A 12,121-nucleotide genomic window follows, 5' to 3' on the forward strand; every position below is an offset into this window, starting at 1 on the left:
TGTATTATGAAAAGGATGCCCGCTCTCATACCACCTCTAGCAAGCTTTTACCTCGAGAGATGACAAGAGCGAAGGGAGGGAGACTACGATGATACATCTCTGAAGAATGCGTCTTTGGCAGGACATCCAGTACTGGGCCTTGGCTCCACCCCCGACCCCGCCCTAAGTCCCCTAGAGCCAGGCCAGGCTCCTCCTCCTCCGGGCGTTTCCGCTGAGGGCAGGGGGGAGGGGCAGAAATCACTTCCTTTCCCCCCCACCTTAGCAAAAGCAATAAACCAAGAGCTTAATAGGGAAATGGGTGACAGCGGAAAGGACGGGGGAGGCAGGCAGGGAGGGCCAAAGAAAGAGAACAGGAGAAAAGACCCCTGCAAAGCGAACCGCTGTTCAACTCCAGCCCCAAACTGAAAGCAGGGCTACTAGATTCTAAGAGACTTTACAGAAAGACAGCCTACGGAGAAACCCACCATAGGCCAGGCAGTTTTTCCTCAGCTCTGGAACCAAGCTCCCAACTCCATACCTAAAGTGGGAGAAGTGGTGACCTCTAGTGGTCGATGACCAACCTACGGTTGGCCAGGATCCTCTCCCGTGATTGGGGCTCACATAATAGCCTTTCTGGGCCCAGACTCTCTCCGCCTGGGCTATAGGTGCTGTTCCCCCTTCCCACCCCTCATTCTGACCTCACACTGCTTGTTTAGGTGGCCCAGGTGGCTGGGTTCCCATCAGGGCAATAAAGAGCCTGTTTTTCATTTGTCATAATCATCTTTAATAAAAAATAAATTAGTTCTGGGATGGGAACCATTTTAGGAGGTGCAGAGTGGGAGCAGGGGCTAGGGTGTCTTGTTCTATTTTTTCTTTTTTCCATCCTCTGCCCAGCATCCCTGCTCTGGGGAGGTAGCCTCTCTTCCTGGGGTAAGGCGGGATTGGCAGTGGCTGACCCCCATCATCCCTAGCTGATGATGAGAGGTAGGGATAGAGAGACTAAGTATGGGGAGAAGCGGTCAGACGATAATGGTGGTTTAGAAGAGGTGAGGCCTCAACATGAGAACTGCAGTTTAGGGCACAAAGTTGGGGTTGATGGGGAGGCCAGTTGCTAGGCAGTCTGGATTACTAAGGAGCTGCAAACTTGCTTTCCTCTCAGCCTAGAAAAGTCTCAGGGCAACAGGCATTGTCCCCTCTCCACTCCTCTTCAGTCTGTTTCACTTCTTTTTGGGGGGAAGTAATATACGTGTAGGAGCACATGCCATATATGCCGGGCCCCGATACACACTGGGGGCCTGTGTGCACACACACCATCACACCACACACAGACCCAACCACACATCTTGATAGTCACCTTGCCACCTTCAACCACCCTAGGGGGCGTCCCTGATGAGACTAGGGCAGGCTGGAGAGCCAGAGAGTACAGAGTGGGCCGATGGGTGGGTGACTGATGGTGGCACGAGGAAACCATGAGGAGAAGGTCTCTTGGGCCCATTTCAGGCAGGCTCTGGGGGAGAACGCTCCAGGACACGGGCGCAAGAGCGGCAACAGGTGGCTGTGTAGTATGGATAGACGCAGAGACGGGCCTGTACCACCAGGGGGCAATGTGGAGAGCTGTCCTTGCATTGATCATCTGGGGACAGAGGGGGCCAGGGGGCGTGTCACCCAGACCCTTCCCTCCGGAGATGCAGTGCCCACTCCCACTGGTCCTCTCTCATCTCCCCCATACTTCAGTTAACTCCACTGTACTAGGGGCTAGGGGGGCGGAAAGGGCTCCTTACCGGGGCGCTGGCTGCAGGGTTGGCTGTTACAGGGTTGTTTCCTGGAGGGCCGCAGGTGAGGAGGGCATCGGACGCTGAGGGTCTGGTTGGCGGTCAGGCACTGGACCTCCCTCGTCTGCGTACCCCCCTGGCAGGAGCGAGAACACTGCGGAGACCCCGCTATCAAATCAGACCCTCGCTATGACCAGGTTCCTCCTGAACCCCAGGCCACCTACTTCTCTCAAAGTAGTGTGTGCATGTGTGTGCTGGGCGGGGGGGGGCCTCTCCTGGAACACTGTGAAATCCCACATGGACAGGGCCCCCCTGTCCTCCACGTCTACAGGAAGTGGGACAATGATGAACCAACTGCAGCTGGCCTTATCCTGGGACACAGTGGGGACACCATGAGAGAAGCCTCCCTTTCCCTGGCAGTCCGTGCTTAGTAGGACAAGGGAGCCAGGCACTCACCGGACTCCAGGGTGTAGAAAACCATCGGTCCTGGCAGTCCTGCCCCTGACAGGGCTGCAGGGCAGGGGGCCTGGGCAGGTGGGAACAGTTGCTGGGAGAAGTCACGTTGAACTCAGTACCCAGTTTGGACACACAGATGATGTCTCTACGCTGCGTGCCAGAGCCACATTCTGAGGAGCACTGATACAGAGGAAGGGTAGGGTGTGCAAGGGGAAGGGAGAACAGGGATCACTCCCGCCAGCCCACAGGGAATCCCACTGATGGACACCCCCCTCCCAGACTCTTGGCTCACCTCGGCCCAGGGCCCCGTGTACCAGCACCATGTCCTCTCACAGGGTCCCAAGCTGCAGGCACGCATGTCCGGGGGACGGCTTCCTGCTGCACAGCTCTGCTCACCGGTCCCTGCTCCTGCTCCCTCCTGGCCCGCCCCGTGGGCCTCCCCACTCCCGAGGCAGACCACAGACCGGCGCTGGATCCCTGTCCCACACTCGGCGGAGCACTGTTGAGAAGGTGATGGATTGAGGAGGAGGGGCTGAGGGTGGCGCATCCTGGATCCCCAGAGTTAGGGAGTGTCCCGGGTACCAGCCAGATAAGAGGAAGCTGTACTGGGGGTCGAGGACCCTGATGTGGGGTTTTTCTCACTTATCCCAGAGTTCCAGCATCAGCAGCACCCAGCACATAATAGGGCTTGCTCGGTAAATGTATACTGAAATGTGTCCAAAAGGTCCTGGGTGTGGGGCACCAGGGACGCACGACTCGGAGAAGGGGTGTGGGGCCCACCTTGGAGCTCCAGTCGCTGTGGAACCAGGCTGTGGTACAGGGCCCCATGTCACAGGCCTCTCTGCTGGAGGGCCGCGGAGGGCCTGCCGCACACTCCCTCTCGCTCACTTCGTCACCGTTGTTCCCCACACAGCGGACTTGCCGGCTCCTCTGGCCCCGCCCGCACCGCACTGAGCACTGAGGGGAGGAGAGCCTCTGAGCGCCCCGACTCCCCGGCTTCCCCCCTTCGAACCAGGCCCTGCCTTTGGTCCCTGACTCGGCGGTTACACGGCTTTATGGGCTGAGGGGCAGGCAGAACAGGTGGCTCTGGGCCCCCAACCCCTGGTTCAGTGTCTTACCAGATTTACAGACCGGGGTTTCACATGAGATCTTGTTATAGTAAAAAAGCTTCTGCTGATTCAAAAGGACTGGAGAGACCACTGCTCTCGCCCACTGGTGCCCGTTCATCTAGGGTCCTTCCCGCCCCAGCAGCCTCCCCGCCGGGTCCCGCTCACCTGGCTCCAAGGGGAGCGAACCTCCCAGTGGCCACAGAGGCGCAGCTGACACGGCTGGGTGGCACTGGGCCGAGGGAGATGCCCACAGCGCTCGGGAGGCACCGAGGAGCCGCCACCCGCGAACTCCTGCCGGCAGAGCAGCGGGCGGTGCTGGGCGCCGGGGCCGCAGGAGCGGCTGCACGACGTCCACTCGCCCGCCTCCCAGCTGTGGGCGCGGCGGCCAGAAGAGGCAGAGACACAGAGGAGGAAAACCGAGATGGGTAGGGCTGCCGTGCGTGGGGCGAGGGACCACAGCCCCGGGGTGGGGGGGCCCGCAGAGGAGAGGGAGCAGCTTCATCACTTGGAGTCTGAGTGCCCTCGTGGGGCTCGGGCTGCCAGGGTTTTCCTCCTGTCTGGGGAGCGTAAGCCTTTCTATTTTTTTTTTTTTTAGGATTTTATTTATCTATTTGAGAGAGAGAGCGTGTGCGCGCACAAGCCGGGGTCGGGGGAGGCAGGCAGAGGGAGAAGCAGACTCCCCCCTGAGCAGGGAGCTCGATGCAGGGTTCGATCCCAGGACCCTGAGATCATGGCCTGAGCTGAAGGCAGACACTTAACCGACTGAGCCACCCAGGCGCCCTGGGAATGCAAGCCTTTCTAATCAAACACTGTCCCTCCGCAGCCAGATCTTACGTGCTGGGTGCAGAGTCCAGGGTGAGATCCTAAGGCAGTGTGGATGTGTCTGCCTGGGACAACTCTTGTGTTCCTAGGACCCTAGCCCTCCCTGTGGGTCATACTCACTATGGGGGGCATGGAGGACCATGGCAGGGCTCCAGGGGGGCTGGGGGCCTGGCACCCATGGCGCAGCTGTGCTCATCCAGTTCCTCCCCTGACTCACGAGAAATGCAGAGGAAAATGGGGCGCCAAACACCTGAAGTGGATGAGAGGGAAGCCAGGAGAGGCAGGATGGCTCAGAGCCCAGTGTCAGTGGGGTCCCAGACACTGGAATTTGACCTGGCACAGAGTGAAGGTATGGACCCACAATCCAGGGTGTGGGATCAAGAGTGCCAAGTCAGGGATTTGGGCTAAGGGTGCCAGGAATACAGGCTGGTGCCTGAAGTCTCACCTTTTCCACAGGATGCTGAGCACTCTGAGTGTCCCACTCGCTTCCAGTATCCAGTTGGAGACCCCAGGGGTGTCCTGGGATGGGGTGGAGCATGCATCTGGGGGATCCGCACCTGACGCTGGAGGGTGCCTGGGGTCCGGGCAGGGCGGGGCATCGAAGCGGGTGGGGGCTCTACTCTCAAAATCTCTGTGCAGGGACAGTTGAGTAGGCAAATCAAATACACCCCACTGCCTTGAAGCTCCGCTTTCAGCCCCTCCCCGCCTCCTAGGTCTGGGGAGCAGAGTCTCACCCGGCTGGAGCTGGGGGAGGTGGGGCTCTGCGGTGGTGCTCTCAAGGTTTGGAGGAAGTGAGGAGATAACATACTGATAAAAAATGCCTGGGTTTTCCTCCTGAAAGATCACCTGGGGAGAGAGAAGATAATGAATTGTCTGGTGGAGGTAAGGGGCCGCATACCACTAGCCTTCTCCTCCATCTTGTGGCCCACAGCTTTGCCCCCAGACAGAAAGGCCCCCCATGTCCAGCAGTCCAGCTTCCCCAGGCCCCAAGCTCACGTAGACATCCACAGGCTGGGTCGTGGGGCCTCTGGCTGACAGACTCTCCCCCTTGCCCTCCTCTCGAGAAGGACGGTTGTACAGGAAGACAGTCCCGCTGGCGGAGTAGGACCCAGGGGGATCCACAGCCCAGTTTCCATTGATGATGGACTGGCCCCCAGGGCCTCGAAGGGCTGGAGATCGGAGGTCAGGACACGAGGTCAGTCACACTGTCCTCTTCCCACCCCTCCCTTAGCCACACAGAGCCCCTGATGCCCCGTACCCTCTCGGCTTCCTCCGCCACCTCCCACCTCCGCAAGGGAGCGAGCCCCTGACTTCTCTCTGCTTGGCCCATTTGCTGTGCTCAACGGGGGTGTGGAAGGCTGAACCAAGAAACCAAGACTGGAACAGGGACCCAAGACTCGGAGAATCTGGAGAGCTCACCGAGATAGTTGGAGCTGGGCCGGAGCTGGGCAATCTGGAGCTGGGAGGCCCCAGCAGGAATCGACAGGATCTTCCGATAGCCCAGAGGGCCGCCCCGGTCCGTGAGGTTGCCAGAGACGAGGCGGCAGGTGGAATCATCCCCTCCACAGACCCCACAGCCATCCGGACGCCTGCCAGAGCCGAGGATCCCATCACAGCCGGGGCTCTGGGGGAGAGTGAGGCAGGGGCTGCCGGAAGCCACACACCGCCGCACCCCTGCCTGGTCCTCTTGGGACCCTCCAGCTCACCCTGCATCTGGATCTTCACACTGTGAGTGAGAAGATGTTCCTATGCCAGCCCACCATCCCCAGCCAGCCTCAGGGAAGCGGGGAGGTGCCTGAGGGGTTTCTTCCGGCAATTCACCTCCCAGCTCTGCTCTCACCTCCAGCTGGGCAGGTGAGAACCTTCCTTTTTGCAATCTCAGCCTGGTGTTTTGTTTCTGTGGTGATGACTAAGGAGACTGCGTGCATGGGTGTGCACACACACACACACACTCCCCCCTCTCTCACCAGACAGCGTCCGGCCACGCAGATGTCTAGGGCTCCAGGCTGACACAGGGTCCCATCCTGGACCTTTTCCGTGTGACGGACATAGAAACGGAAGCCGCGGGGACGACAGTTCAGTTCACAGCGTTGGGAGCCCTGAACTAAGAAAGAGGGTGGGAGAGTGGTTAGTGGGGGTCCCTGGTGGGAGGCTGACAAAAGTCCCATCTTAGCTATGGAACATCCTGAGCTCGCCTACATCTCCATGGATGAAGGAAACAGGACAATTCCATATTCTGAAATGTTGCTTTGAGGGTCACACAAAAGTTGAGTCAGGTCAGTTGAGGTCACTGAGATCAGCAAAGGGGTTGTGAGCCGTGAGAGAGAAGAAATACCCAAAGCCTATGATTATGTGAGCTCATGAAGGGGTTTCTTGGCATCGGGTTGACACAGGCTGAAAATCAAGTGGACAGTAACTTGGGAGCAAGTGGCCTACCGCCAGCCAGCCCCACCCTGCTGTCACCACCGGACAGGGTCTCTCTGACCATGCCCTTCTCGTGTCATGCCCGCCCCACCTCCTGGGACGGGCTTCTTCCCAGAGGCAGCCAGCCAAAGGGCACCTCTGGGCATGCCCTCTCCCAGCCTGATCCCTCTGCTGGGTTATCCATCACCACCTGACTGCTGGGCCCTGTCTGAAACCCACGCCCCTTTCCCGGCTTGTGCGGTCTCTTCACCCCAACCCTGAGAAATAAGAAAGAAAATATTACACAGAGGGGAAATGCAAGGGCCTACAGAAGAGAAATAGAGGGGCTGGTGTCTCCCTCTCCCCATCATCCCCCAGTCTGAAGCCAGTTCAGCTTCCCAGGGGGGTGGGCTAGAAACCTCACCTTCTGTGAAGGGCTCCCACTGGTACAGCTGGCCCATGAACTCCTGGGAGTCAAAGGCTGCACACTGCAGGGCCCGGGGGTCTGGCTGCTCAGGGGGGCAGGGCTGAGGTGGGGGGGATACAGAGGAGTCAAAGCTGGGGAGGAAAATGGGGGTGTGGGTCAGGGCTGGATTTGGGGGTGTGGGAGGGGAGGTCAGGTCTGTGGAAGAGCTCCAAGGCCCCTACCCTGAGGAGGTCAGATGCCAAGGCCCTTCGCCCTCAGGTCCAGATCTGACAAGCTGAGGACCCAGACTTAGGGTCAGGGAAGCAGAATTGCAAGTCTGGGGAGGGGATGGTCCAAGGAAGAACTCACCGCTTGGCTGCAGGCTCTCAGCTGCTCACTCTCCCCAGAACATCTTGGGACAGGGCTACTGGGAGCAAAGAGGCTCCAGAGGGAACTGGAGTGGGGGCCATCACTCAGCAGAGGCAACCAGCCATCTGGGTAGTGGGGGGCAGACTCCATGAGGGACCCAGGAAGATTCCCCCCAGGTCTCCAGTGCTCCTGGCTCTGGTGGCCTCTGCCCCGAGGGACAGAAAGGAAAGGATTAGGGTGCCTCTCGGCCACCCGGAGACTGGCCCAACCCTGGGAATCTGGCGTTCGTGGCTGAGGGGACACGTGGAAGGAGCTACTTTCTCCTGGGGAGGGGATGGACGAGGGGGGCTGTGTGCCAGAGGCCTGGGCTCTGGGGTGGGGCGGTGTGGGGGCAGGCCTGGTTCTAGAAGGCACCTCCGTCTGAGCAGTTTCAGGGCTTGGGGGTCCTGCTGGGGGGGGTGGGGAGTGGGCAGAAAGTTCTGTAGGAGGGAGCTGAGTTTGAGCTGTGTGGTTTGTGGAGGCTGGTTCTGTCCTTGGAGTCAGGGATGGAAGATCTGAGGCCTGGGAGAGCTCAGCTCTGGGCGGCCCCCCGGGGTGCCTGCGATTCCGATGCAGTGGCAAAGCAAAGGGCACTCTTCCATAACCAAACATTCCGGGCTTGATGGAGTCTCGAACCTGGGACCTGAGAAGGTGAAGCAGACATGGGGTCACAGCTCTGGCCGACTCGGACCTACCTCCCCAGCCTGCTTCCTAACACCAAAGATAAGCCTCCCTAAGCCAAGCACCTTTGCTCCCTCTCCTTCATTCCCGAGCCCCGCCCCTCACACGAGGCCCCGCCCTCCCCTCGAAGCCCCACCCCCTCACCTCCGAGCTCCTGGAATCTCCCGGCCCTCTGCTCTCCCTAGTTGGGAAGCAGGACCTCGACGTGGGCCACCTCTTCCCCGAGGCTGTGGCCTGTACAGGGGGAGCGTTTCTCGGGAAGTCTGAGGTCTGGGGCTCTGACCCCGGGGGAGCAGGGCTTCTGGATGTCTTGGGGGCCGGGGTAGGAAGGGCAGGCCCTGGTGGAGTTGAGCTGTTGGGAGCTGACAGGTCCGGCTCCTGCGCTGCACCCCAACTCCACAGGGCTGGGAGCAAGAGGCCCACTGGTCCCAAGGACCCCAGACACCTTCAGGGCCCTGACCCTCCTCGGGGGCTGTCTGAAGAGAGTGTCCAGACAACACCTGTGTGGACAAAAAGATCAGACAAAATTAGAAGGATTTTCGAGGGAACTCTACAGGGTATCTAGTCCAGTACCCGAGGGTCTAACTAAATTTGGCAAGGAGTCAGTGAGTTGGAGGGTGGGAGGAAGGCAAATGTGAAAGGCGCCATGGCTCATCAGAAGCTGCGCGAATGGCCAATCGGGCGCCTGGCCTGGAGAAGTGAGGTGGGCACCAGGGAGGATGACAGGAGCACAACCTCTGGTCCCTTGCTTACCTCCTGATCCAGGCAGAGCTCAGGGAGGGACAGAAGCAGCATCAGACACAACCGGGGCCTGCAACCCAGGCAGACGAAGTGTTATGACACCCTCTCCCCCGCAGCAGGCTCCCCACATCCTGACGCCAGCTTCTCAAAAAGCAGAAGTTTCCCATCACTTGCCCCCGCCCCGCCCAGTAATGGCCTTTCCCTCCCTTCCAGGGACAGAGCCGCCCCTCCGGCTGGCAGCCCCACACTTACCTGCCCGCCCACTTCTCCATCGCTCCTCCCTCGACGCCCCGGGCCGGGGCGAGGGGACCGGAAGTAAACACACTACTCAGGCATCTGGGTGTGGAGGGGGCGCGCTCTGTGGGGACAGAAGCCTGGTGGTTACCTCTCCTGTCTCCAGAAAGCTGGGGGTTGGCGGGGATGGCTCCTCAGAAGGGCATCTCCGAGTGAGGATGGAGGGGTGGGGGAAGGCTGGCCCACCCCTTTATGACCCTAAGGGTGAGAGCGGGAAGGAATGCTGCCCTTTCCCGACCGCTGAGGCTAGAGGGTGGGGGTCTGACCTCAGCCTCCCGACAGGGGCACAGTCCCCTCCCCTCAGCCTGCAGGAACTCCTCAGCTCCTCCCTCCTCCCCGCTGGGGCCTGCTTCCAGGCCGGCTCAGGCCACACAGGCACACGCGTCTTCCTTAAGACGATTTTCATCTGGTTTGCCTCCTTCCCTTCCAGAGGTCCTGGACAGTTGAGGGAGGCATGGCTGAGTACATGCCGATACCCACTCTGAGGAGCTGACCGGAACCCCCTTGGGCTTTCCTTTTCTTACTCGCCTCCCAGGCTTTTCTTCCTTTTTTTAACTAAGCTCCTTCTGGAACACTCGGGCGCATCTCTGCCCTCCTCAAAACACTTTCTAGTGAGAGATAAACTAAATGGGCTGTCTAGAGAAGCAGCTGATTTTCCCATTTTATTTAACCTCCCTCTAGGGGCCAGAGTCCCTGGGCATTGGTTCAATGAGGGCTTATTTCAGGCCCAATGATGATGGGCTGGGGGAACCTGGGAAGGAGAGATGCAGCTACAGCTGACCTTGCTCCCCAACCACAGGCCTGTCATTCTGGGGAGCCAGGAAGTCCATCCTGAAGTCTGGCTTTCATCATCAGGGAAGTGAAGCTGGGAACCCTACCCTGGTCTCAAAGCCCCCTGCTGCTCAGCGTGAGCCCTTCCCACCCCCACTCCCCAACCCGCTCTCAGTTCTGCTTTCCAGGAAAAAAAAAATGTTTCTGTTGGATCTGAAAGGCACCCGGGAGAGGAATCCAAGGAGCTAACGCCGAGGTGGGCCAGCTCAGGGGCAGGAAAATGACAGAGGGAAGGGCAGGAATGTACTTGGGGGTAGCAACACTCTCAGCCCCACTCCCCTCCCTGAGACCCCAAGACTTGGAAGTTTGAGGGAGGGTTTGCAGAGGTTGCGTCAGAATGCACAGGGGCACCTCAGCTGTTCTGGGTTGGGAAGGGGTTGCTGATGGCCGCTCCCTCCCCTGGCTGGGCTGGCCACTGAGGTCAGCAACTCCACCCTGATGGGGGCGTAGGGGCTCCAGAGCAGGGCCAATGGTCCACCCAAACCTTCAGCTCTCTGCCTGACTCTGTTGCTTGAGGTTGAAGAGGAGATATGGCGGTGATGGTCACTGTCTGCCCCTTCTCTACTACTGGGTACCCTCTCCACTCCCTCTAGGCCTCTGCTTCTCTCTGCCCCCACCCCCACCCCCCGCCCTGGGTCTGTATCTTGCTGTCTCTCTCTATGGGTCTACCCAGTACACATAATCCTGTCCTGAGCTGGGTTTGGCTTTGGCAGTTCCCTGGAGAAGTGAGGGGTGGGGGGTTGGGGTGACGTGAACTCCTGGAGCCCTGGCCAGGCCTGGCTCCCTCTCTGGAAAAGTCCTACCCCACCCCCTGCACAGCTGGTCAGGGGACTGACACCCCCTCCACCTCAGAAACAGACACACATTTGTGCTCCTCACCCCTTTTCATGTTCCTCATCTGGTGTGTCTCACTGCCCAGGGTGAGGAAAGGAGAGGTCAGAAGTGGTCACCCCCCTGCCAGGCTGGACACTGGTCTGGACAAACCTGGGCTCCTCCTGACCATACCTCCACACTGGCCGGTGAGGATCAAGGAGGAGAGGCCTGGGCAGGGCTGACCCCTTCACCCCCAGAGGGACCCACTCCTGGGAAATGGGTTGCTGCTGCAGGGGGAGGGGGTGGGACGGCATGTTTCAGGGCTGGCTGGAGAGTCCCTGTCCTGGGGCAGAAATCCTTGGTCCTCACTGTGCCCTCCATTCCTGGGTCCTGGAGGACCATCCAAACAGGTGTCCTTCCTTTCTAGTCATCAGGCTGAGCTGGATCAAGGGCACCCCTCGGCAACCCTCCCAGCGTCCCTGGCCCCAACTCCAGGACTTAAGGGGGTGGCAGGGGCACACATCCTCGAAGGAGCACCCTCCTAGAGGAAGAGGGCAGGAGGCGCCGGCGCGTGCGGGGAGGTCCTGGGTATGTTTTCCAACTTTACTCCGTGACTTAGTAGGAATTTTGGCTGATTCTCCGCCCGGGTGATGCGGCCACAGTTCCACAGGATCAGAGCCCCCTCCCCAGGAATTCGACCCCAGGAACTGGAAGATCTTCCGAGGCTACAGAGCTGGGGCCGGGGTCGCGGCTGGGGCACGACCGCGGGGCGCGGGGAGCAGGGGGGGCGGCGCGGGCGCGCGCGGCGGGGGCTCTAACGGGACCGGGGAGAGAGGGCGGCCGGGGCCGGGGGAGGGGGTGGTCCCGGAGGGGTCTGTACCTGCTCTGCGCGGGCCCCGGCGGCCCGTTAACCCTTCTGTGCCCGGGCGCTCCCTGGAGGCAGCCTGGCTCCGCGGCGGCCACTCCGGCCCCTGAGCCGGGCTCGGGACACGGCCGCCTCTGGCCGCGGCTCCGCCCCCGCGCCCGCCCCCGCCCGCCGGCGCCCCGCCCGCCACGCGCCCGGCCCGCGCCCCTCGGCGGCCCCCCACCCCCTGCTCGCCGGGGCCACCCACCCGGGGCTGCGGGCCTCGACCACCCCTGCGTGCTGGGCGCCGGACGACGGCTCGGGCGAAGCCGCGGCGGTCCCTGCCCGCTTCGGAGGCAGCCGTCGCTCCGGGCACGGTCCCTGGGGCCGGTGCGCTGGGCCCGGCTGGGGCTCGGGACTCCGGGACCCCGGCCTCCCGACCGGCTCGGCGCCGGCGGCGCGAGGGGCGCCAGGGGGCCGGGGTGGGGGCGCCCGCACAAGAGCGCCGTGGGCGAGCCCCGCGCGGGGAGGGGCTGCGCGCGGCGGCGAGCCGAGCCGTCGG

At 61.1% G+C, this 12,121-nt stretch overlaps 1 protein-coding gene across 3 annotated transcripts; it reads right to left on the reverse strand.

Moving 5' to 3' along the window:
• Positions 1-739: 739 nt before the first annotated feature.
• LOC102747622 (ADAMTS-like protein 4) lies at positions 740-11,721 on the reverse strand. Of its 3 annotated transcripts, none has more exons than XR_014141554.1 (18): positions 11,596-11,721; positions 9,030-9,135; positions 8,790-8,847; positions 8,181-8,536; positions 7,317-7,998; positions 6,966-7,068; positions 6,106-6,242; positions 5,558-5,762; positions 5,135-5,307; positions 4,873-4,984; positions 4,584-4,769; positions 4,259-4,388; positions 3,482-3,686; positions 2,988-3,164; positions 2,500-2,706; positions 2,208-2,387; positions 1,761-1,919; positions 740-1,612 (listed from the first exon to the last, which is right to left on the reverse strand). XR_014141554.1 is itself a non-coding variant. In XM_081809494.1 (18 exons), the coding sequence occupies exons 2-18, from the start codon at positions 9,047-9,049 to the stop codon at positions 1,476-1,478; spliced, it is 3,213 nt and encodes a 1,070-aa protein (XP_081665620.1). In that variant the 5' UTR covers positions 9,050-9,135; positions 11,596-11,721; the 3' UTR covers positions 740-1,475. The 3 variants fall into 3 exon arrangements, 2 of the variants coding, with proteins under 2 accessions (XP_081665620.1, XP_081665621.1); XM_081809494.1 differs by having other exon boundaries at positions 1,761-1,905; XM_081809495.1 differs by lacking the exon at positions 11,596-11,721 and adding an exon at positions 9,338-9,466 and having other exon boundaries at positions 1,761-1,905.
• Positions 11,722-12,121: the final 400 nt, after the last annotated feature.

This window comes from Leptonychotes weddellii, unplaced genomic scaffold, assembly GCF_054177405.1.
Source record: "Leptonychotes weddellii isolate Sample4059 unplaced genomic scaffold, ASM5417740v2 HiC_scaffold_104, whole genome shotgun sequence".
Taxonomy (NCBI): domain Eukaryota; kingdom Metazoa; phylum Chordata; class Mammalia; order Carnivora; family Phocidae; genus Leptonychotes; species Leptonychotes weddellii.